This window comes from Anas platyrhynchos, chromosome 4, assembly GCF_047663525.1.
Source record: "Anas platyrhynchos isolate ZD024472 breed Pekin duck chromosome 4, IASCAAS_PekinDuck_T2T, whole genome shotgun sequence".
Classification (NCBI taxonomy): domain Eukaryota; kingdom Metazoa; phylum Chordata; class Aves; order Anseriformes; family Anatidae; genus Anas; species Anas platyrhynchos.
Genome location: NC_092590.1, coordinates 52,707,415 through 52,734,010, shown reverse-complemented (window position 1 = coordinate 52,734,010; position 26,596 = coordinate 52,707,415). Strand labels below are relative to the sequence as shown.

Here is a 26,596-nt window from a genome sequence, read left to right as displayed (position 1 = left end):
TTTCCTCACAGGGCTTTTTGTGAGTGAAGATATTCCTGATGAAGTCATCTTTAAAACGCATTATTTACAAAGTTTGTGTTCCAATGACAGAAACCAGTAACATTTTGTATCATTTGTTTTACAGTGAACATCACAGTTTTTAGTCTCATTTCCTATTTTCAAGTGTTATTCCCAAGTCCGTTTTAAAATTTCATTTCTCTAGGAGTCTATCATATCATACTACCTTTTTTTCCCCTCTATGCTATAGTTCTTGCTGTTTTCTACCGGGATAGCAGACATAATGATTTCTCTAATGCAAATTTAGTTGTAGAAAAGTAATCATCCCAGCAAAAACACTCAATTTTAAAAGAACAGCTAAAGTTACATTAAAATATATATATATGTGGTCATTGTTGCATTCAGGTTTCTTTGAGGTTTCCAGTGCTACTTCATTTATCTTTAGGATGATACACACTGACGGAAAATGCATTCAGGCAAAACTTCAAATACTTACTATTTAAAGTCAGTTAAAACTGTAAGTTTTCCAACTAGCTCGGGTAGGACACTGAAGATACACGACTTTCTTGTAGAGCAGTCTTTGAGTAAGATCAAAGAGGATACTGTTAATATTTAACTTTTCCAGTAAGCTGCTGTTACCTTTATTAACGGTAATCCTATCTTCCTCCTTCCCCCCCGCCCCCCCCCCCCCCCCCCCAAAAAAAATACGAAAAATAAATCCTGAAAAATAAGATAGCTTTCAAGGTGGTTTAACATAGAACTTACCAACCTTGTAAGAGCTGAACACATTTCACACTGAACAGATTTCAGTCTGGCCCTTCTTGAAAATCCAGCTTTCCAGATCACCAAACATCATAAGATTACAAGGAAACGAATCAGCAATAAAAAGCTACAACACTTCAAACAACCCAGCAGGCAGTTCTGAGATGTTATTTAATCAACCTCTCTCAAAGAGGAAACAAGACAGGCAAAGCAATACACAAAGCCATAGCTGTTACTGCTCGAGAGCTTAACAAACCCGAGTTTCTTGATTTTCATGGTCATCCAAATAGTTAAAATTTTACAGAACCCCAGTGGTTTACTCTCTCTCAAATGCTCAATTTTGACCTTCCTTGACTGCAAATAAGCTTTAAAGGTATAGTCTGACTAATATGGTTGTGCGTCAGACAAGCAGAAATGTTCTGTGTTAGACAAGCAGAAACAACTGCCCTAAGATCTGCTGGATCCTGCATCACGTGCTCCTCACTGTGCTCCAGCATTAATATACCAACATCCTGCCTTCAGAAAGCTGGCATTCCAGTTTTCACCAGCCTTTTAAATGGAACCTGGAAACAGTTTCAAGTCTACTTTGAAAATCCCTGCTTAGTTGCTGGGCATTTAAATGGATAGAATAGGGAAAGGCTTAATTCTGTTACCCTACAAGGCCTGAGGACAACTGTTACGAATCAGTTATGTTTCTATTTTTGCTGCTCCTCCCAAGCTGCTAGATGTCTGTGCCACTTTTACAGGAAACATCACATTTGCATCATGTGAGGACCAGGGACATTAGCCCTATAGAAAACAGTGTCAGCTTAAAAGAGAAAAATAAGTACATTTAAGACTCATCCAGAATTAAAATAAATAAAAATAAAGTGTATTAGTGTATTGGAATACAGTCCCAAGTCTGTTAAGGTGCATGAGTGGCGTAGTGCTTGGGCTGAAAGTGTCCTGTGATGCTTGCCCATGAGCTGAAGGAGCTCCTACCTGCCCTGCCCCTCCCTCCCCATAAGCAGAGCTGGACATTTGCTCCTGAAGCCCTGCAGCTCGCAGCCAATTCCTGTTTGCCCATTAGAGCATTTCCCAGCCCAGGGGAAGTATGAGGTGTCTGCAGGGCTTGGGGAACTGCAGGGAGTTGCAAGCGTGAACAGCTTGGTGCATCCCCACTAAGCCTGCTCACCAGCACAAGCCCACCACAGCCCCTTTCACCGTAGCCCTGTGGGCTGTACAGCTGGCAGAGCCGTGACAGGGTCTGCACACACTCCTGATGTTTTAACTCCCTGAAATCATCATTTCCAATGTTTTAATTACACAAGGCAAGAACACGGAGCTCAGTTGTCCAGTACCATAAATGATGACAGTAACATGGCATTCTTCTTAGTTGAACTGAAATGACATAGTTCTTCACAGGCTGCACTGTTCAATTACAGTGCATTTTTTAATGCAGGCTTTAAACAATTAAGTGCCTTGAATGCTGATTTATTATTATTATTATTTTTAAACAACTTCCCCATCCCTGTGAAACCACAGATACTCCTGCAGCAACACGAAGCAGGAGTACAAAATAGAAACACTTAAGATTGAAAAAAAGGTAATTAATACATATACACTGATTTGCAAGTCAGAATTAACAGCATTTATATGAGGTGCTATTCACACCTTGGCAAGCATGCTGTTTCACTGAAGAAAAATGAAAAAACACAAAAATCAGGAACGGAGAAAATGCAAAGTAGCAGCAAACCCAAAGGTACAGCTGAAAGCAACACTTGGATACCAAACACCTAACGAACACTCGCGCTTTACAACAAGGGCTCGGTTGTCTGGAAGTTCTGCAAATAGGCCACAGCACAAAGTCCTCTAAAGGGCCCCAGCTGGTAGGCTACAGCCTAGCCTCTACAAGCAGATGCATCTGGCACCTGTGCCCGATGCTGGGAGTGCTTCAATGCAGCACAGTCGATGTTTATCGCTTGACCTGGGACCCTGCAGGCAGCTCTGCATTCACTGAGTGCCTCGGGCACGGCAGACCAAATGGAAAGGAGCAGTGGCACCCCACTGCAACCTCTACTAGTTAAAGAAAAACACAGAGCTGGAATTAGGTAATTGAAACGTTCAGGTGAAGTGGAGAATATGCTTATTCATTTGAACTGGCTGCTCTCTGACAGTCGTGTTATTTTTTGATAGAGCTCTAGCATACTAATCATTCCTCTCAGCAATTACCATTAATGGGTTAGCTTTCCAAAAGCACAATCTGCCTATAAATGCATACAGTACGATTTCATCATCTACTGGGCAAATTTAACTATTCAGTTCTATACTGTTCCTTCCATGTAACGGCAGCTTATGAAAATCTCAACTAAAGAATATAGAAAAAATATCTTTAAGTTATCTCTACTCAACAGAAAACAACATGCTGGAGAAGTGCATTGGTTTTAACACAAATTATGAGCTATTTCTTTTTTCCTTTATTCACCACTTTCCTGTTTCTCCTGCTTTCAAGCTACAAAATAGTTTAAAAGTAAAGATATTCTTCTTCACGCAGTCATCTCCTCAAAGTAACTGAGAAAAGGCTCACCCCAGTGCATCTTAAAGGTACCAAAAGACACAAGACAGGGGTTTGGGTCAGTATCTAATACAACCTTGCAACAGCATCCTAACATTAGAAAACAAACACAAAGGTTTCTAAAGCTCAGATTGCCATACTGGTCTTGTCAACAAGCAGTAGAAGTCTCCCAAGCTGCCATAGTCCAACATAGATGCATGTCACTACAGACATACCTGGTACTAAAGGGCTGAAGCAAGTTATTTATGTGGTACCTGTACATAAGGGGTATCCCACAACTTGTAAAGTGAGGTTATTTCAAGTCCTGAACAGCTGGAGCATCTTACAGAACACCTGCTGCAGACAGGAACTTTAGAACATCTTTAGAAAGTACCATTGCTAAAACGATGGGGCTTTCTGAAAGCTTTCCCCATCTCTCCAAATCAGTAGTGCCTGTGGATTTCTCTTAACAGACTGCTTCTTCATAAATAAATGCAAACATCAAAAACCTTAGAGCAAGAGCATGCCAGGTCAGAAGCCTCTACCTGGGAGGGGATTCTACAAAAGGAAACCTTTTTTAAGTTGACAAGAGCAAGAAGATGCCTTTTGGATAAACGGGTGAGACCACGAACACCCCTTCCCAAATCACAGGTATTCTTCAGTAACGCTTCAGTAACAGTAACTATTAACAGTTACTATTCTCCAGTAACAGTAACTGAGAAAATGTATTCCCATTGAAAAAGGCCAGTTGTGACATTTCTTTGCTTGAAGGGCAACTAAAGGGTACCCCGTGCTGTCACACAGAGAATGCCATTTCCTGAAAAAGGAAAGCCTTTCCAAAGTAGTCCTTAAGATGAAATATTTGAAATTATTTTCTCTCCACCTGGATCCACATAATACTTTTCAGAAGGAACATATATAAACTTAGCACTTAGAGTAAGAAGCATTCTGTTATTTAAGAGCTTAAAAGAGAAGAAATGAAAAGTATGGAAGTCCACAAATCAAGGCATAGAACAGCTAACAGAAGTACAGCCAACAGAAAATGCCAACAGCCACCCAAAGTATCATGATTTACTGAAGGATGTCATGTCATAATACCAACATCTTCCATTTATGATTCACATTTTCATTAGGAACAAGAAGAAAAGCCACCTTAGGAGGGATAAGAAACATGTTAGATCATCTATTAACTAAAACTTTTGCATTTTAATCACTTTTTCCCCTTTTCAACTCAAAAATAAAGAATTATTAAATAAAAACCTTCAAGCTATTGTGTCCATATCTTAAATTTGAATTGCTGATGTCACTACCATGAAATCTCTGTATGCAACTGCTGATTTTATCCTGCTGGTGTATATACTTCACTGACCTTAAATATACTTAAGAGTTTGGGGGGGAGGTCTGGGTTTTTTAGCACAGTGATTGATTTTAATGCGTTATAAAGGACAATAGTTTTATACTTAAAGGAAAATGGTTCTTAAGATATGACTAAGATTTTTTATACTGTCCAGACAAACACTGTGACCAGCAGGGCTAGGGAGGTGATCGTCCCCCTGTACTCGGTTCTGGTGAGGCCGCACCTCGAGTACTGTGTTCAGTTTTGGGCCCCTCGCTACAAGAAGGACATCGAGGTGCTTGAGCGGGTCCAAAGAAGGGCGACGAAGCTGGTGAGGGGCCTGGAGAGCAAGTCCTATGAGGAGCGGCTGAAGGAGCTGGGCTTGTTCAGCCTAGAGAAGAGGAGGCTCAGGGGTGACCTTATTGCTCTGTATAAGTACATTAAAGGAGGCTGTAGCGAGGTGGGGGTTGGTCTGTTCTCCCATGTGCCTGGTGACAGGACGAGGGGGAATGGGCTAAAGTTATGCCAGGGGAGTTTTAGGTTGGATGTTAGGAAGAATTTCTTTACTGAAAGGGTTGTTAGGCACTGGAACGGGCTGCCCAGGGAGGTGGTGGAGTCACCATCCCTGGAAGTCTTCAAAAGACGTTTAGATGTAGAGCTTAGGGATATGGTTTAGTGGGGACTGTTAGTGTTAGGTTAGAGGTTGGACTCGATGACCTTGAGGTCTCTTCCAACCTAGAAATTCTGTGATTCTGACTTTTACAGACTCTAATTTGGGCTACAGGTAGAAATCGCTATCTAATTATATGTGATATCATGGGTATGATAGTGTTTTCAAATCTGAGGTACACATAAGAAATTTGCAGCATGAATCAAAAAGGAACATGGTAAACCCTTTTCACACACTGATTGCAAAACCTGTGGACTGTTTAGACAGATTTAAAAAAAAACAAAACAAAACACTTATTTCCTCTTACTACCACCAAATCAGAGAACTGTTTTACAGTAGCATATATATTATTTTCACAAGGAGTTTTTTTCTCCAAGTCTTGAATTCAGCACTTCCCAGCTTTCTTTAATAAAGTTATTACAGGATCTTATGAAGAGCTGCTCGTTTTTCTTGCTGTATTAAGTTTTCCCTCATTCTCTCCATACAATCACCCTTCTCTTCATCTCCCTCAAGTTAAAAAACTTGACTTTGTCCCTATTCCAACTGAGTGAAAAATCTTCCCCTCCCCAGCCTAAAGTTACATTTGCCACATTTACACAACTCCCCTTTTAACTGCATTATCTTTAGAGTAATTATTCACAATAATGTTTCAAAGACACTATACTGAAGTGTAAATATATTTAAAATAAAAAGAGAAACCCCTTCAATTCAATTACTTCTGCCCTGCCAACTTGAATATTTATTATCTGCAGGACAGGACAAAAACAAACAAACAAACAAACAAACAAACAAAAAAAAAAAAAAAAAAAAAAACAAGAAAAAAACCCAAAGACCATGATTACTAACATTCACTTACTAAAATGCTGCTGGTTCATTCTCATAGTATTTTGGCTTGCTTCCTATCAATTGGTATCGGGAGGGAAGGGTGGTTCCCTCCTCGTTTGACAAGCTGAACTGTCTCACCAAGGGCCAACTTACACCAGGACCACAGAAGTGAATACACAGTATGGCTATACAGGTAGGAGGACACAATCTCCACAATTTCTACAGCAGTGAGACATCGCATTGATTCAGCTGCCAGATAAAACCCTCTATTAACATCATTAAGCCTCAGAAAACCTTCTGAGTGCTTCAAGTCTAGAAAACAATATTATATTATAAAATCAGAGCAAAGCATTACTAGCTATACCTTTGCACTGAAAATGATGCAGAGATAATCTGTGATGGCATACAAAAATTGTAACCACTGCTCACTGTATCTCAGAGGAAAACTAATACATTGCTTCCTCATGAAAGCTACATGAGTACCTGTTAGGTATGAAGAAACAGCCCTTCGAGGCACACTTTTGAGTTGTTCTGACACCCAATTTGAAAGCAGCAGTAAGTTACAATTACTACATTGCCCTTTGAGAGGATGTAAAGAGTTTGGTAAGGAACAAACAAGCATGCACTGGAAGAACTGAGGAATGTATCCACCATGAATTCATCTGTGCTTATTATTCAGATGAAACAGACAACTAGGCTGGAAGTACATTAGGTGTACAGCCAAGTATACAATAAAAATCAGGTCTTTTAAAGATTTGCTGTATAATTCTGGACTTCATTTCAGCTCATTGTTGACTTTGTCTTAAGCAAGCATTACTTAAACATTTACCGAGTGGTCAGAATTATGGAGCAGTCTGTATTGGCTTATAAGCAGCAATAAGAAAAAAATTATGTTAAGTGCAGTGATGATACCTCTGGAGAGATGCTTTGTTTCCATTTATCTAAAATATTAAAGAGCTCATTTCCCACATATCAATACATTTAAAACAGAAGGGGTATCCAGAAGATGACTGTCACTTGCAGCGATGGCAGGACATCCAGTGCTGCCCCTGCTACTCACCAAAGAAGCCCTGATGAGCTGATTCACCTCAACAATTCGCCTCAATACCATCGCACCCCCAAATGCCAGGCTGTTTTCTTTGTCAAATCAATCAGCTTAGCAAAAGGCCATGCTGGAGAGGAGATAGGGAAGGGCTGCACAGCTGGGAGCGAGATGGCCCCTCTCACTGGCTATTGTGTCAGCCTGATCTGCTTGTAAAGCTACACTCAAAAAAATAAACAAAATCCCCTTCCCCTACCTTCTGCTGCAAAGGGCAGCAAGAGCAGGCTCCAGAGGCACTTGAGAAAGGTTTCTTATTACTTATGGAAAATATACATAGAAGAATTTCCTGGGGCATTACTCAAAGAAAACAATACTATCTAGCGTGATAAGAAAACAGGAGAGAGGATTAGAGATTTTTATGTAAATAGCATTCTAGATCCCGAGTGGTATTATGGAACAGGCTCTGAATGTAAACAAGAAGCAAGCAGAGGTTGAAGGGAGGAGAGGGAAAAAAAGCAGCACTTGTGTTTAGCTGCCTACTAACCACTCCAGCCTTCTCTAACTGAAATTCAGAACCTGGATCCCCAAACTGACTTTTATTGCAGCTAGATGCTGGGGCTCCCGGTCATCCTCTGCTGTACAAGGCTGATCAGAGCAGCACCACGGAGCTGACAGTGCCCTGCAGAGCTGCTGGTGTTTCAGGGACACAGTGCTCACAGGCAGGTCGTGTCTACCCAGCCCCTGCTGCCAGCCCCCTGAAGCAGCTACAGCTCTCTTACTCATTTCTTTCCCACCAAACACGTTGTCAGCTTACGTTCCACTCCCTAGCAGAGACATTTGAAGGGAAACAGGATTCATGCTTGCAAAAGAAGAGAGGTCTTACATACACGGAAATAACGTGGACACTGTGAGCAGTGCGAACACTTGCTCACTGATAAATTTTAAAAGCTCTTAGGTGGCTGCTACAGGTTTGACTTGTAAGGTTCACCATCACAGCTGCTCCACAGCGTTAGCTGCCCTGCCCTACAACACAGCCAAAGCACAGCTCTGCCAGAAGTACACGTTTCACAAGCTTAGCTACAGCTGCCATTTGCCCATTTACACTGAACAGTCATGGTATTCGCCTCCTTTAACACTGCAAACAACAAGGACAATGTGAAATCAGAGATTTTTTCTGTAATCAAAAAGTTGCAGTAAATTTAAAATTACTGCCTATTCTTTCATACAAATTTATTACACGTTGTCATGTGTAAAATCATATATACAAGTACTTCAGCAAGTGAGATGTGTTTTTCTAGTGTTCTAATAATCCAATAAATCTAAATAGACAGCTAAATTTCTAAAAAGCACTTGAAAGTATTCTGATGGATATGTCTTTTAAAATACACAATATTTTACACATTTCTAAGGCCTTATTTTCTGCTATAAAACAATGTACAAAGCAGTTCAGTGCACATTTTGGAAGACAATATTGATAAATATGCCTTAATCCTGAAAAGAAAAAACTTCTCTTGAATTCCATACAAAATATTTAGATCTGATACAAACAACCCCAGCTGAGTGGTATTACCAAAATTAGTGCTTTTATGTTTCAGGTGCTGACAATAGCAGTTTTTTTGCTTTAAGGACCTTACATAATACTTTTTAAATGGTTGTCAGACTCAAAATTTAACCTAAATTCTTATTAATACAAGAACTTTCCTAAACACCAGTAATAACAAACAGAATAAAGAATAAAAAACCTTCCAAATTCAAACATATCTACAGTACAAATAACCTTAGCTTTAAAAACCTGTCAAGCTTCTGAACAGCTTCACTACAGTAAGTTCTGTGGTGCATTAACACCACATCTGCTGACAGTAAGCAAATAAATATTTACTTTTTTTTTTTTGTAAGCCATTCTATTGTTTTATTACCTGTTTTGTTGACACCTGCCTCCTGCAGTACACCCCACTGGTAAACGCAGTAGTTCTTTCGCTCTATTCCAGAAGAGCAGTTCATTCCATTACCATGATACAAAAATAGAAATAAGCAGATAATTTAAAGAGGATTCAGCTACTATCTGCTATTGTAAAAGCATGATCCCAGAACAGACTAAGTCTGCATTTCGTGCATGTTGACATCACGCCATTAAGTGATATCCGTCAGGCACTACTGACTTGTGGAAATTCTTCCTAGTAATCGCCATTTGACAAATATTTAACAAGTGAGAAACGAGAATTCATCTCTAACAGTAGGATAAGTGCATTCTATGTCTATTACCTCATTTGCTCAACTATCAATAAAATGTTGAACGAGGTTAGATGAAGGTATCTATTCTGACTACAAGCTTCAGCCTACAGCATTTTCTTTTAGCCTGAACAAAGACTATTCTATTTGTCTTAAATTATAACTCTGAAATTATAACATTTGAAATAAAGCATTACTTAAAAGTGTGAGTTATAAAGAATAGCATAGTACAGCATAAACACAAAATTAGTAAGATATGCCTATGGAAATATTTGAGCTGTGCACCTCAGTGATATCCAACTATAAACTTCACAACTGTGTAGCATTCAAAGTTAAATGAAGACACAAACCAGGCTAAAAGAGCGTAAGTTTTCGATGAGTTTTCAAACAAAGGCTATAACAGCCTTAACAGACATTATTCTGCACGATCTTCGATGGTGGGCGCCACTATGACTTGTTCCAGTTTGTCAGAAAAATTGTTCCTAACATAAAATTGTCCCAGCTCTCCCCAAATGCCATTGTTAAGCACCTGCCACAGATGAATAAAAATAGTTAAAAAATTACAATCAGAAAGGCTAAGAAGAGTCTTTTAAGGCAGCCTCTTTCTCACTCCTCACCAAATTAGTTCCATAGTTAAGGCTACACATTCGCCACTCAATGAGATGGGTGCCACCATCTCTCATCTTTGCAGTGAGATGCATAAAGTTAAATTTCAGACCATGCTAACTCATGAAAAGAGCCATCAGATAGCAAAGGGTAAAAACTGCATCTGATTGCCAACAGCATCCAAGACCATGAAGCCTTAAGACCCTACCATTTTATCCAAAGGCCAAAACCAAGAAAGACAAGTTTTCCATTGCCACCTATCTGAACTGTCTGAAAAAGTAACATTAACTCATTCTACTTCTTTTTATTAGCACATTACACCGTAGTATTTAGACACTAAGATTTTTTTTCCCCCTGCCTTTTAATACAAGCACAATGGCCCTTGCTCTTCCACCCCCAATCACAGGCATGCACAAATAAGGAACACATCAGAAATCAGGTAAAATTGCTTTAAAGTAAGTCACTGACACGACAGCGTGTCATTTACAAGGGAGTTCTGAGCCTAAAAAACACCATTATCATAGTGACTCTGCTAAAAGGTCTTATTAAGAAATTCATCAGTTTAGCAAAGCAATCATGACCCAAAGAAAGTTCAATAATCACTTTTTATCAGGTTGCTGCCACGGATACATACTGTACTGAGGACGTAAATCATGTATCTCCTCATCTTCATCGATTGTTTGTCCCAGTGAAAGCAGACTGACACGTCTCATCTTCAGCAGCCGTGGCGAGCTTTCACGGACAGTACTCCCAACATCCAGCACAACATCTCCAGAAACAACAGTGGGAACAATTTTTTTCAGAAATTCCATGTTTCCCTCCCTTCTGTGCGCTCAGCATTGACCAAGTGCGGCAGCTGAGCTGCACGTTACAGAGCAGTGCTCCCACAGTAACTTCCTTGAAGGCAGAGGTGGACTCCGCACACTACTTCTCCCCGTGATGTCATGTTGAACCTGGGTGGTGCCAGCGCCAGCACGTCAGCTGCCAGCTGCTCAGAGGCAGATTTTAAAGACGTCTAACTGTACAGACTGATAAGAAAACCAAACAACAACAAGCCAGTGTATTAACTGACGTACATTAAATTCTTCGCTTGTATTAAACACCCTTTTAGTGCTGCAACAATTTTAAGCACTAATAAAATGCACGGTGTATTTTCCAATTTGTATCTGACAGAGTTCAATAGCTCTTAATTTTCATGAAGTGCACAGAGAGTGTTCATCTGCATTTGAAAGATAACGCTTATCATTACAAAAAGTCTATGCACCAGCTTTATAAACAGTGTCTAGCAGCACCACAACTTAAACCGTTTGCATTCTCGCATGATGTTAACTACTAGCTACAAAGTTACCAACGCTTATTAAACTTATTAAATTATCAATTTTCCAGGGCCTCTTAGGCTGTATTTACCACTTCAAATACTCAAACTGCCTTCCAGAAAACATCAAGTACAAAAACAAGCTGTCTCTTTTGTCCAAACTTTCACTTTAAACCATATGGATCAGTAGCCCTAGGGATAACTGAGTTTTTTGTTTTCATTTGGGAGAAAGTTTAAACATTGTTCTATATTTAGTTTACAGAAGCTATTATGAAAGATGCCTTGCATTTAGAGCAGAAAACTCAGAGAAAAAGAAGTACAGAAAACTGTACCGAGAAGCGTACCCTAACGCTTTCTACATTTGGGAATATGTATGATTGAAAGTATTATTTTATTTACCAGATTTAGAGACCCAAACACACTACTAAGTAATATCCCCACCTTGATTTCACTGGAGATGATTGCTGTCACTCAGACAAAATCTGCAGATACTCATTCTGAATAAGTATCACTGGTAGCCTGAACACTTCTGGTAGTTTTGTGAAAGCAGCTCAGCGTCCAAGATCTTTTTGGATGCATTCAACACAGTTATCTGACTTAAGTGTCAAGTACACCACACTGCTATACGCTCCTTAAAATAAACTATTTAATCTCAAATTCATTGCCGTATCTAGCTCTTTTTAAAAGGAAACAATAATATTTTAAAATTTATTAAATGTAGATAATCTGTTTCAGGTCAGAGTTCCAGCAGTTTGATGCTCACAACGGACCGCTCAACTGCATTAAGCTGTCAATCCTTTACTGACCAACTATACCATCGCACTAGGTGTTAAACCTAGTTAATATCACTACTTGAGAAATCTGGTACAAGTTCATTGAAATTGCCACCTAAGATGCTTATCAAGTTCAGTTGCAGATTTAAGATGGGTGCTATCTTTAGCATTCAAATCTGCATTAAAATCCCCAAATATTCAAGTTAGTCTAAATCTCCCTTGTAAATGAATATAGAAATCTAGGAGGCCTGACCTTATCATAAAAGATATGTTGCTAGAATATAGCTTTCCGCAGTGAAAGATCTGGTGATTAAGCAAAGAATTGTCCTTACAATCATTTCATTCATGGTATTTTTTCTAATAATACAAAATGTTACAAGGAATATATTTTCAGAAGTTTTATGTTTTCAGAAAAAGTAGTAAGATACCACAAAGATATTTCCTGATTACAGAAGACTGAGTCATGAAAAACTCAAGCAATCATTTTATTCAGAATAGCATTGTTTCTTTTTTTTCTTAAAAAAAAAAAAAACACTCTTGAAGTCTTGCCACAAACCTAATTTGCAGTTTCTAGCATTTGGGAAAAAGAGAAAATCAGATGCTTTCATCAGACTGAGATCGCTTCCTCCAGCCATTCACCTGCCAAACTACAGCTTACAAAGGAAAAGGCAGTACCTAACCTAAACGCCCTCAGAAAGGTTCAAACTAGAAACCAAAGTGCTCCCAGCTACACTTCGCAGAGTTTATTACACATGTGGGCATGGCGTGGGACAGAAAGCACTTAGTGTATCACTTCTGTTAAATGCACAGTTCTACGTGTTTCTACATGCAGTTTGACATTCACGAATTGGCCATAAGTAAAATTAAAGGTTGAAATTACACTTCACCTCCTGCAAACAGAACAGCCTTCTAAATAATAGGATTTAAACACAAACAAGTAAGAATCACCAACCACACATACTATCATATTTCAAGATTTAACCTGATGAACTAATAAGATTATGTAACACATGTACCCAAAAGCTTATGGCTTTTTCTTCAGGATAGTTCTTGTGTAAGTTTTAAGAATCACAGAATTGTTTAGGTTGGAAAAGACATCTAAGGTTAATTCCAACCACTAACCTCGCACTGCTAAGTCTACCGCTACACTACGTCCCTACACACCACATCTATACATCTTCCAAATAGTAGGGGCAGTGACTCAGCCACTTCCCCAAGTAGCCTGTTCCAGTGCCTCACAACCCTTTCGGTGAAGAAATTTTTCCTCATCCACCCTAAACCTCCCTTGGCGCAACCTAACGCCATTTCCTCTTGACCTATCACTTGGTGCTTGAGAGAAGAAAGCAACCCCCACCCTGCTACAGCCTTCTTTGAGGTAGTTGTAGAGAGTGATAAGGTTGCCCCTGAGCCTCCTTTTCTCTAGACTAAACCACCCCAACTCCCTCAGCCTCAAGACTTGTTCTCCTTCAAAGAAAGGCAAGGAAGCTGGTGAACACACTCCAGCACCTCAATGTCCTTCTTGTAGTGAGGGGCCCAGAACTGAAGATAGAATTTGAGGTGAGGGCTCACCAGAGCCAAGTACAAAGGGACGATCACATCCCTGGTCCTGTTCTCTCTGACACAAGCCAGGATGCTGCTGGCCTTCTTGGCCCCCTGAGCACACTGCTGGCTCATGTTCAGCCACCTATCAGCCAATACCCCCCAGGTCCCTTTCCGCTGGGCAGCTTTCCAGCAACTCTTCCCCCAGCCTGTAGCACTGCATGGGGTTGTTGTGCCCCAAGTGGTTGTTGTGCCCCAAGTGCAGGACCTGGGGCATGGCCTTGTTGAACCTCATACAGTTGGCCTTGGCTGAGGGGTCAAGCCTACCCAGATCCCTCTGCAGAGCCTTCCTACCCTCAAGCAGATCACACTCAGAACCAACTTGGTGTCATCTGCAAACTTACTAAAGGTGCACTCCATCCCCTCATCCAGACCATCGATAAAGATATTGAAGAGAACTGATCACAGTACTGAGCCCTGGGGGGCGGCACTAGTGACGGGCCTCCAACGGGATTTAACTCTGTTCACCACAACTCTTTGGGCCTGGCCATCCAGCCAGTTTTTTTTACCCAGCAAAGCATACACCCATCCAAGCCATGAGCAGCCAGTTGCTCCTGAGAAAAAGGACACTGAGGAGATTACTATGGAAGACAAGGCAATGCATACGTGGCTACATGCGGATGGTGTTTAACTCCACGACTTCAATATTTCCTTACTTTCTAGGACCGTAGCCTTTTATAAATAACAAAACAAAGAGAAAGCTTAAGTTTCTGGCTATGTTGTCCACATGCACTCCTCTCTCCCATTCTCATGTGCTCTTATCAACTTCCTTAAACACTGCACTGTACGACTGTGGTTTTTATACAGTCCAAGCAGCAAGCTCTGCAGACAACTCACTGAACTGTGAGGGAAGACACATAATTCTTTTAATTGTCATAATCAAATTTATCTTTAAACAGAGAATGGCAAAAAGGCCTTACTTGATAATTTTAAAGTCTTCTTATTCTGGAACCTCGAAATCCATAAAAACAGCAGGATACTCACGCTTCTATAGAATTATTATTTGTAGTACCACAAGTTCTTTGATGGCTGTCTACATGTATTGCATTCAAAAAGACTGTGGTCTTGCATTAATAGGTCTGGTGAGGTCATTCAGGCTTGACTGACCTCTGGCAATTTCATAACTCGTGGTATAACAAGAGAGAAGGTAACATCTGAGCTTCACAGCCCTTACTAACAGGAATCCACATCAGCACAATTTTGCATTAGAAAGGAATAAGAACGGATCATGAAACATGCAAAAATACTGGACTTAAAGTAATGAGTGATTAGAGCAAAACAACACTGCTCAGAGCACTGTCCGTTTGGATTAGACCTTTCACAAAACAAGTGGTAAAAATGTTTGACAGGGGTGTGTAGGATGCAGGGGGGACACAGCAGGGATCCAGAACTTGTGTTGAAGCAGGTGAACCTGCTGATATGGGAATGTCCTAATGAGGAACACTGAAAAAAAGCAGAACAAAATCAATGAAAGAAAGATCGATATAGCAGTAGACTACTTGTAAGTGTCTTGAGTGCACATGTTGAGAAATTTTCCAAAATGAGCAATAACTATAGCAAAAAATAGCTGAACTTAAACTTGAGACAGCTATGAAGTAGAAAACATACTAGAAATTACAATTTTAGAAGACAGCCTAGATGTCTTAGAGCCCACCATAAATACACTGCTGTTCATTTGATGGGTATCTTCACTAGCGAATATGCTCTACAGACCTTTCATTTTGCAGTATAGTGCTTCTAAAGCTTTCCTACCCAGCTACAGCAAACCCATCCCAGCCCCACCTGCTGTCTCAAACAGGACAAAAGATTTCCATTATATCTGACACAAACTGGCAGGAAAGGTCCTTAGCTTTTGGCAGGAAGGGAAAAAAGAGAGGCGATGCCCTTTTGCCTCAACAGGATTACTGCACAGACAGGGTGTAACAGGGCTCTGGCCTTAGCTGCAGCATGAAGTGCAACACAAATTACCAAATCTGGAGGTAGATCAGTTTTGTTAGTACATTAGATGAAGACTATTTAGGTTCAGGGAGCAGCACTATTGTCTTACATAGAGATAAGCAGCAGTAAGGGATTTACATTAGCGGGGAAGGGAAAAAATGTTTCTTGATGGGAATGAGTCTAAACTTGGAATCCGCTCACATTGGCATGACACGACACAACAGCACAACAGCTCCTGCTTTATGATGGGATAACAGGCCTGCTTCTCTGAAAAAGCCTTGCCTGAAAAAACAGGGCAGCACTGCTCCATCTTCCCCCTACCAGCCTCAGCAGCAGACTAGCTCTAGTCCCACAGGTGTGTGGGGTTTGGGGGGGACCAGCTGCTGACCTCTTTCCACTGCTTTTTGGCTTCAGAGTATGCTCAGCTTTTGGCAGAAATCAAGCCAGGGTGGCAGTAATGTGGTTGCCAAAACTTAGCCATAACTATAGTGCAAAATGGTTGAGTAGTACAACCAGCATAGCAGAGGAGATAACTGGAGGGGTTTCTGTGCCAGCCAGCTGACAGCATGCACAGCAAACATTCCGGCATTGAAATAGGATCTCCCCTGAAAAGACTTTGCTCCAGTAGCGCAGAGATGGGGTTGGAGCATCTCCTGGTGGCAAAGAGCCCTTATGCTATTCCAGCTCCTCAGCAACGTATCTTGGTAGAACACAAACCCCCCCCAAAAAAGTAAAACAATGCCTCCTGCTGGAGCAGTAATACCAGAGGTTGTGTCAAAACAGTTTTGGAACAGCAAAGACCCTGTAGCACAGAGATGGTTTGAGTTCTGCCTTTTCAAGAAGTGAATTGTTCTAGTCAGAATCCCACCTCAGTCTGAAGGCCTCCAAGAAACATTATCATCCCTTATTCAGCTGAATGGTTTCAGCTATGCAACCCAATCCCATACTGGGCATATTGTTAGTAATGATCCTTATGTGGTGCACAGTGTTTTCTTCAACTTGCCAGTTCAAACTGAACATCACTGCCTCAAGTGCAAGCGAATCTGCTACAAAAATAGAGCAGCTACTACGGCACTCAAGTACAGAAGAGTACAGGAAGTTTTTCCTCCTTCAATCTCAGAATAGAAGCTTGATTTGCAAGAATTTGTCTGCTCCCAAGGAAAACAATCTGCTCTCCTCTTCTCCCCTCCCTGTCCCCGCAATGAAGACCAAAGATACTTGACTAAACACGGAATAAAACACTGGGGCTTGAAATCGAACCTGCAGTCCAGCCTGTAAATTAAACTAAGTGCATTAAATTCACAAGAGTTACCACGTATTTACTTCACGCTTGTCAGCCAGTTAACAGGACACTGTCATAATTTTGCACAGAAGACTAGAGGGGTGGGGAGGACAAGCCCTATGTCTTTCTCTATATACGATATTTTTCTATGAAAATTAGAAGTCTTAGTTTTAGAACTAACTTAACAGCCACTTCTTTTTGCCTATAGACACAGAAACTAGATAGGCAACCTAGAACATAACCTATAAAAACGTACGCATAAGGGAAAAATGGTTTATTTGTGATACTGTGAAGTCATCTCACTTTCAGTTTAGCCTAACTGCTTGCAGAAACCTGACATATGCAATGTTAATTCCTTTAAAAATCAAAATTTAAAAAAGATGTCCTTCATAAAATTTGAAACATCATTTTAAAAGTTAGTTCCCAGGCTTCTTAGCATTAATGATTTCCTCAGTCCAGTTCAATTAATGGAACTTGGCAGCAAAATGCTAATGACCAGAATAAACAGGGACAAATCAATGTATAAGTTTTGCATTAAGCAATCTGCATTATCAGAGTAAATTTATTGCAGCTATATTTTCACATAAAAATAGTTTAAATCCAAGCCATTTAATTTTTCAACAATTAGATTTTTTTTTTAATGTGTGGACATGCAAACAGTTTGTTGTCCCCATACTTCTCTGAAAGAATATCTAGCTTTCAGGTTTCTGTGAGACTAAAGTAAGAAACATCTGACACTTTTCCATATTTTTTTTCTATTGAGTTTTTTTTTCTATTGAGTTTCATTTCTTTTCATTGACTTAAGCTGTACTTGCCCTGTATGGGAGGTTGGGCTTTGAGTTACTTGTGGCTTTTCCTTTGGAAGGTTGGGGATTTCTGGAGGTTGTGTTTTGCTGTTGTTTTTTGTTTTAAGAGCTTGGCTTTAATTCAGCATTAGAAGAACACACACACACAAGTAGAAATAAAATACTTGACAAAGTAAATCAATCAAAAGCTGAACACGAAGCACAACATTTACGTTCACTGACTGAATGCAACATTATCCTGTTAATAAAAAGCCCCAAAATTTTTAACATCTGTGTATTAGGTAATAGCAACTCTTATCTTGAAATTGCATGCAAGAACACAATGCTTTCCTGAACACATTAGGAGTTCCTGAGAAGTTGAAGGTATTTGTTTATTCCACTACTTTTATAATCCTCAGTCAGAATAATGATGTGGGTTTCCTGTCACTAACCACTTGCTTGTTCTGACTTCTGAGATACCACACAAGATCTTCCAAACCTATGAATTTCTTCCACTGGCAGATTTTCTTCACATAAGAACTTACATTTTCAAAGCAAATCCCAGAGCAGTATCTACACTGAATCATACCGATTCAGACGCAAGTAGGAACACCATTTCAGTCAGCAAGAGAAGACGTCAAACCATTACATGACAATGGAAGTGACCAGATCTTTTCCCATATAAAACAAAATCAATGATGACAAGTAGAACGTTGACATTTCTATGCAAAGGTCATTAAAAAAAAAAAAAAACAGCATTTAAAAACAAGGGCTTTGACGAAGAACAATCTCTTACTCAGAATAGTGGCAAAACTGCTATGAAGTTGGATTGCTACAAAACACCTGAAAACCTTCACCCAAAGCTTTTTACATGCTTAATAAAAATATATATGGAAGAGAGTTACCAGTCTTTCATATTGGTTTGTCTACAGAGAAGCCAGATCACAGACAATAAGCGTCAGAGAACAAGCACACAAATACATTATTAGCCTTATATAAGGCTAAAAAGAAGTGGTGCAACATACATTTCTCATACAAATACTGCTCTGTTCACAGCTGTCATTGCTGCTTTCATTAGTGTTTTCTCTAGCATTGCATTAAAACACATGGTTAAAGAAGTGTCAGCCTTTAAAATTATGCCCAAAGGATAGAAGTCTAACATCTAAGAATCTATGGTTTACTGTTCAAAATAATCTTCATTGTAATTCCAGAAGTTGACTGTGGAAGTGCATACAGCACCACTTGCTTTCCTTACCAAGTCTGACCTAATCTTAGTTTACTGCTTAATATTTTATACAAGGAAGTTATGTTTAAAATGTTACTGACATGTGGAAATTATCATTATCCTTCTTTTCTGTTGTGATTCTATACCATAGCTTGCATTAATTAAATGAGCAGGCTGAGTTCACATTAGACAGGGCAATCTGTTTCTAATACCAGTTGAAATCTTCTGGACATCTAGATTAAATACTTAGTTCTGTACTGGTATACATAGTGCTTACCTACTCCAACTTATTTTAGTTCTTCCCTTGCAAAATGGGAAACATGGCCACAGAAAGTTTATCTGCTCTTCAAAATATCCATTCACACAGACTGACTGGATCAAGGCTTTACTGGTTTTGGTGTACATCTTCTGTGCTCTGCTATACAGACCAGGTTAGTAACATTAAAATGTGGTAAAGACAAACAAACAAGGTAATTGCATGAGATAAGTATTTATAGCGTTCCATTTACTTCCTTACAGCCAAATATTTGTTTGTGTTATATTAAAGTTAAGCTTGCTTAATGGATCCTATGTGAACAAGTAACACCAGAGACAGTAGTTCCAGATTTCTTCCAGCTTGTTCCACGTTTTGATAGCAAGCTTGTTCCATAGACCTGTCTCCATCGCTGTCTCATGTAACAAGCTGTGGCAGCTATGTTCACTGGAAACATTTTACTTGTAGACAGTTCTTTTTTTTTGAGAAGGCAGATATATTGTACTTGGAAACCAGAAACACATACAGAAGATAGAAAACCTCCTTGAAAATAGGTTTGCCTTGCAAAGTCTACAAATTATCTTGATATAAAGGTCTACAGCATTAGATTTAAGTTACACCTGGTTCCTTCTGCCTTCATTCTTACTCCTGGCCATTCCGGCACCCTCCATCCATTATTTGTTAACATCCACTTTTGAGAACTGGTGTCATGTTGAGGGCTTGCATATTGATTAGGTATCAAACAGTAGAAGTGCAACACTTCAGTCAGTAATTTGCAAATGAGAGCTGAATAGAAGTGCAATAGAGAAGGACATGACTAATTCTGATGATGCAAAATTGTCTAGTTTGAAGAACAACCACATATGCTGCAGTTGAATACTTCAGACAACCTCAACAGGGACCATCTTAGATAAGGTCTTGTTCAAAGAACATAAGGAAACTGCTACTGGTAAGTAAAAGTTGTCCTCATACATTGCTCAGAAACACAAATAGTTGCATGCCAGTAGCCTAATGAACAGACCCTTCACCATATGATACATACAACATGTATATGCACATAGATGCACGTTTTACTTTCCAAGAACAGACAAGCCTGTATCATACAGAATAAAAAAGCCACTTTTAATACTGCATGTAATAAATTAGTGGTAAATCAGAAAGATCAATAGCTGTACTTCTGTGGTTTTCCCTCCCATATAAAACTGCTTCTTGTGTAAATTTACATCTCTGAAAAAGTAATTTTATATGCATTTATACAAAATACATAAACTAAGTTGATCAGAAGCCCTCTGATCCACGAAGTGTTGACCTGGAACACCTCTCCTGTGAAGAAGTGTTGAGAGCTAGGGCTGTTCAGGCTGAAGAAGATAAGGCTCCAGGGAGACTTTATTGCAGCCTTTCGATGCTTACAGGAGGCTTTATAGAACAGATAAGAGTGCAACTTTTTGCTTGAACAGACAATGACAGGACAAGGTGGGGTGGTTTAAACTAAAAGGAGAATCAACGTAGATCAGATGAGGAGGAAATTCTTCACTCAGACGGTAATGAGGCACTGGCACAGGTTGCCCAGAGAAGCTGCGGATGTCCCCTTCCCTGGCAGGGTTCAAGGCCAGGTTGGACAGGGCCTTGGCCAACCAGATATAGTGGGAAGGTGTGCCTGCCCATGGCAGTGGGGTTGGAACTGGATGGTCTTTAAGGTCCCTTCCAACCCAAGAAGTTCTATGATTCTATGAACTAGGAATATATATAGTTATAAGTCTGCTTTATGTCATATTCATACCATACACTTCCTGTAATTTACTACAGAGGTGTAAAAAAAGTTTTGATACAAATCAGCTTGAAAACTGAAATCACTTCCTATACAAGAAGCCCAAATATAGGCTAGAGCAGAATCTGCAGATGGGGGTACTACAAATTCATTTTTGTAGCTCTTCATGATATGCTGCATATGATCTGTTCTTCTACAATAAATCGTGCAATACTTTTAAGATTATATTAACCTCTCCAAAGTAAGCTACTGATAACTTTCAGATCACAAATTTACAATCCAACTTTCAAAACTCCACAGATGTGCCTACATGCAAACAAAAATTAGAACTGAAGAGAGACAAGACATGTTGTGATCCCACCCCACTAAATTTTACCAGCATAGTGGAGAAAGCACTAATTACATTATGGCAACCCAGAAGAATTCATAAAAGAGAACCAGCCTGATTCTTCTCTTTGACAAAAGAAATCTGTGAGTACTTTCACTGTAAGTAGGAGGAGATTGCATGTCAGCACAAGCACCCACGTAATAGTCTACCCAGAGACACACAGATCCGCCAGTATCATTTACAACAGTACACTAATTGTGGGGGGGAAGTCGAAAATCTCATGAAAAAAATTACAATTAACAGAAGGCTGGAAACTACATTGATATTCAGGACACAACTGTTTGAAGGCTTTATAAGATTTGAAATAATTGACATTCAGTCATTACAATCACATACCACATTATCTATATTGCTATTCACTTGTGCTAAACAATCAGAGTAAGTACCAGCAGGAAAGGACATCTAATTACAGAATACAAATTTAAAAAAAAAAAAGATTTCAAGATGCTCCACAATTCATCATTCTACACACTCAGCCCCAACTCACTCTGTGACTCATACCTATAGGTTTCACAGATTTTTGCCAGCAGCATGGAAGGTTCTACAGTTTTTCCAGACTACCAATTTTATGTTTCATTACTGTAAGCGTTTCCCATATATGTCCTTAACTTCAGTTTTAGCTCATACATTGCTGCCCCATTGAGCACTGACATCAATAACCAGTGACTTCAATTCAGCAGTCTTCCATTTGTTTGAAAACTGACTTTATATTTTTTTAACCTGTTTTTTTTTTTTTAGAATTCTTTTAGCCTTTTATATTTTCTAGACCTCTGATAATTCTCAATCTCCTCTGAACTATTCAGTGTAAGTTTTTCACATAAAAAGATGCTTTAGATTCGTGTATCAGTAATTCTTAAAGAACCATCTCACTCAAGCAATGTAATTTCTGTGAAGAACAGAACTTAATTGAAAGTTATCTCCAAATACTCTTATAACTAAGCCAACACTGCTTGCATAGCATTCCAAGTACTTTCAATCAGAAACCTGCCATTCTAAGTAATTAAATGCACATAAGCTGGGAACAGTCTTCTTTTATTATTTGGTTTAAGAAGATCTGTATTCAGTTAAATATTTATTTTGTTTCTTAGATACCTAATATAAGATTGTTTCAGTATTACATTTGACAGCCAGAACTGTCATCTTTGTCTCTCTCCATTTGTAAGCCATTCTTTTCAGGTTTGTCCCCGGTTTCACATTTAGAGAGCTAGATTTGTTATGCTGATACAGATTACAGTATTTCATCTGTTAAGAAATGCTTTATTAATGATATTAAGGTGTATAAGGTATACACACACACACAGACATTAATATGTATATATTATGGTATTATATAAGGTATAACGCTCAGTCAACTCTGACCTGTAGAAATCAGTCTTGTGCTGATAAAGCAACATTCTTCCCTACGCGCAGAGAACTGTCAACACGGTGCTGACAATATATTTTCAGCAAATGCTTGAGCTGTATTCAGGATGCTAGATACACCAAAAGCCAACTGCAAGTTTGCCATTCATCTTTTGGGAGCAATATATAGCATCACTTATTCTGTGATGACTAATCATGATAGGAAAAACAATATAGGAAATACAAAGGTATTTTACTCATAGAAACTAAAAAGCTTAAACACAAAAAGGTGTTTATCCACTGAAAGCACCATTACCATACAAGCAAAATTGAAGCCCAAGATTATTCAACAATCTCTAAATTGTTAACAGCATGCAGCCACCAATTGCCCCACTTCCTTCCACAAGTGGAGACCAACATCTTAGTAGACACTGAAAAAGAAAAATCTAACTGAAAGCATTCCCTTCCATTGCAACTTTTACAAACAATATACAAGAGTGTTACTGTCATAATTACCTTTTTGAAGTGTGGAAATAAGTTATTATTGGAGAAGTAAAAGGAATTCAAGTTGGTAATTACACTGTTCTTTTCATTAAATGGTTACGTAAGCATCCACCTCTATTTTTTCCCTAGCTTGTGTTTTATCTGTTTTTAATGATTTGACTAATAGTTGTATTACTTTGCCTGTGAAAAAGATATTGCACTAAGATAAAAACAATACACAGGACAGCCACCAACAGCAAACAAATATTTTACTCAGAATATTTATTAGCTATTAAAATAAGCAAACCAACCTTTCCATCCCAGACAAGGAACACAAGTCACACTTGGGAAGTTCGTCTACTAGGGAAATTTAAACACCAATTTCTCCCATGTAAAGCAACAGCACTCCAAGTTCTTATCTAAAATATAGATGTCATTGCTCTTCTTTTCACTGACAAGCTGAGTGCATTTCCACTTTGTAATCTGAAGCTAACTAGAAAGAACAAATGCTGCTGCCAGAACTATGTAATTTGGTTTAAACAGTAAACAGCCTAGTCTATCAGTTCTTACAGTAAAATGGAGTTGTAATAGGTACTCTGGGCTGAAGTCTCCAACATTTTAAGGCTTACAAAAAGATTGCTACCTGTCTTAAAGGAAAAAATGCACTCCTTATCTGTTACAGGCATAATGATTATATTAAATTCAGGACAGTGGTAAAGTAAAATAATTAAGGTTCTTATCAGTTAGTACATTTGAGCATGATTTACTACTGTAATACATGAGGAACCCCAGCTATTATTTAGAGCAAATAGTTTATACAAATTGTATAATTAAAGTAACAATTTTTCTGATCTGTAACATTTGTAATAAATGTTCTGTAACAAAATGTTTAATTTTTTCCATTGAAAAAGTTGTCTGACTTTTTTTTTTTAAGAGCATTCCATTGTCTCTTGTCTTAACAAAAAGAATAAAATCAGACCACCAGATGCAGCATCAAAAGCTCCCAGTGGAGCTCTATATAGGTCTGTGAAAAAACAATATTGCAGTTTAGTATATATATATCTGTACATATTAGTAGTCATTAGCTACAATAGTCACGTACTCACCCAGTAACTAATCACTCTATCTATAAAGTGTCATTCATATTTATCATAAAACATCTGTTTTTGAATGCTGTATTTATTCTAATTTGGTAGAACTAAAGTAATTTGAGGGACTACTCATTTCTAAAGGGAAAAAAGGCAAGAAATTTATATCTATTCTCTTTCACTACTAGAAACTATAAAAATATAAATATCTAAAACAAATTTAACTTTATATTTTCATAAAGTTTTTGGTTTCAGAGTTTGAGCACAGGTCAGGAAATACAAACTTCCAGTATAAGATACTGGCTGAAATCTCATTTATTCAGTCTATTTGTAAAGTCAGGATATCCTTGAAATGAAACAGAGACCCAACTACAAGTTGGGTATTGAGTTAAGGTCCAAAAACATTTCTACTAAGCAAAGAGAAAAACAAAAAATGTTTCAAAACAGCAATTTTGGTTTACTAGCAAATAAGGAACATACTTGTTAAATGCACTACTAGAATAAATAATCCTCAGCACATCAAAGTCACTAGAAAAAGTGTGTGGGAAGATGAAGGAAGCTAAAAACAAAAACAAATTGCTGAGCCACCCAAGAGAAACAAAATCCATTTTTATCACACATGGAACATTTATGCATTTATACACACCCAGGCAGGTTTGTTTGAGAGAAAAAAATGAATAAATAAAAGCCAGTCCTGCAGTGAACTTTATGAAACTGCACAAAAGCAAGATTATCAAACAATGCACACCAATTGTGCAGCTTCTGCAGCTGGGTGGACAGACCTTCCTTAAATGACAGCAATGAAGGCAAATATATTGCTTCTTCACACAGGCTCAAATGCTCAGATTTTTTGATAGTGTCCTGGTGGCAGAGAGGCTTGAAGAACACTTGAAACATTACTTCTTTACATAGACCACAAATTAAGACATTATGGAAGAGCTGGGCACATTATGAAAGAAAACTCTGAAAAACTGAGATTTAAACAAAATAGTGTTAGTATACATGTAATTAACGCACATCAGATTCAATGGGATTATTCTCATTTCTAATACCAGAAGAATCATATGAGAGACTACCAGGTATTGTAAAAGAATTTAGGGGGAAAAATAATATTCAGATTTGAAAAATAAACACTCTATTACACCAATCTGAAGGAGAGATTAAGACTGTTCCTTTAAGAAGCAATATGGGAAAAAACGCTTTGGAAGAGCAGAAAGAGACAAACACTGAAATTTAAAACATAGCTGAGCACGATCTCCTGGGAAGGCTAGGCTAGTTTCCTCTAGTTAAAGAAAAATTGATGTTCCATTCATTTGGAGAAACTGAAGAGTGTCTGCTTCCTTTCCACACCTGTGGCTTTCTAAATAAAATACTTCAATTGTCACAGTGAAAGACATGAGGATTCTTTTTCAAAAAAGTTTCAGGCTGGAATTACTTCTTCTTTAAGGAAAATACTGCTAAACAAACTTTGCTGCTTTCCATTTTTTAAATAATGAATGTTCAAAAACATTATTTTCAAATTAACCTGCTGTAACAAACAGGAAGAAAAATCTATAAAGACTGATCAGCATGTAACATCCATTAACATGCACAGGTAAGCTTATATAGTAAGATTCTTTCAAGACAGCTGACTATGTATAAATGGAAACAAAGAGGTGCCACAATTGTCATTTTGTCCAAACCAGCAGTATCTTCCACCAATTCATGCATAATAGCCAGAGAAATATGTTTAAAATTAAGCATGTTCTCTCACAAAGCTGTGATTCCTTCAGATCTGCTATGCATTTTAGCCCAAATCCTTAAGGTGTGTCTCAAGTTAAAGGATCAGGGACTGGTTTTGGAGAGGTTTGGGGGTTTTGTTTGTTTTTGAAGTTCTTACTACAGAAGAGTTAAGGAGAGCAGAGGCAAGACTTCCTGAAGACTTCCTGAAGGGGTGCCCATTGCCTCTGGGCAAAGAAAGGCAGGATGTTTTAAGCCCTGCTGCGCAGAAGCACAACCAAGAAGAACTAACATTTCCACAGGAAAGCTCTAACTGCATATGAGAGATGAGAATAGCTGCATGGCTTGTGCTTTGCCCAAAACTCTGAAAAAAAAAAAAAAAGATGCCTATCATTGTCTCCCTGACTTTGAAGCAAAGTACTTGTTTTGTATAAAGACATACTATATTTTCATTCCCTACTAGCCAAGGGACAGGCATTTTCCAATTCCCTAAAGACCTGTGTCCTTCTTTCTATAGATGTACTTTACCATAGATTTGAAGTGTAACGTGGTTCTTATTACTGCACAAATTGCATCTGCATCATGCTGTTTCTCTTTAGTTAAAGATCTGGCCAAGACAATTCGTTTCAAGGAAACTGT

General features: G+C 38.7%; 1 protein-coding gene across 10 annotated transcripts in view; it reads right to left on the bottom strand.

Annotated features, from left to right (window-relative positions):
• Positions 1-26,596, bottom strand: part of FRYL (FRY like transcription coactivator) — a 176,231-nt gene that overhangs the window by 134,653 nt on the left and 14,982 nt on the right. For 5 of the 10 annotated variants that reach the window (XM_027457109.3, XM_038178836.2, XM_038178835.2 and 2 more), the window contains exon 1: positions 10,635-10,940. The exons of 1 other annotated variant lie outside the window; for it this stretch is intronic. In XM_027457109.3, coding sequence (XP_027312910.3) covers positions 10,635-10,812 — 178 coding nt within the window. In that variant the 5' untranslated portion in view covers positions 10,813-10,940. Of the gene's footprint in view, positions 1-10,634; positions 10,942-26,596 lie in introns of those variants that run through there. 4 more of the 10 variants (XM_038178837.2, XM_072037627.1, XM_027457111.3 and 1 more) reach the window with 3 other exon arrangements.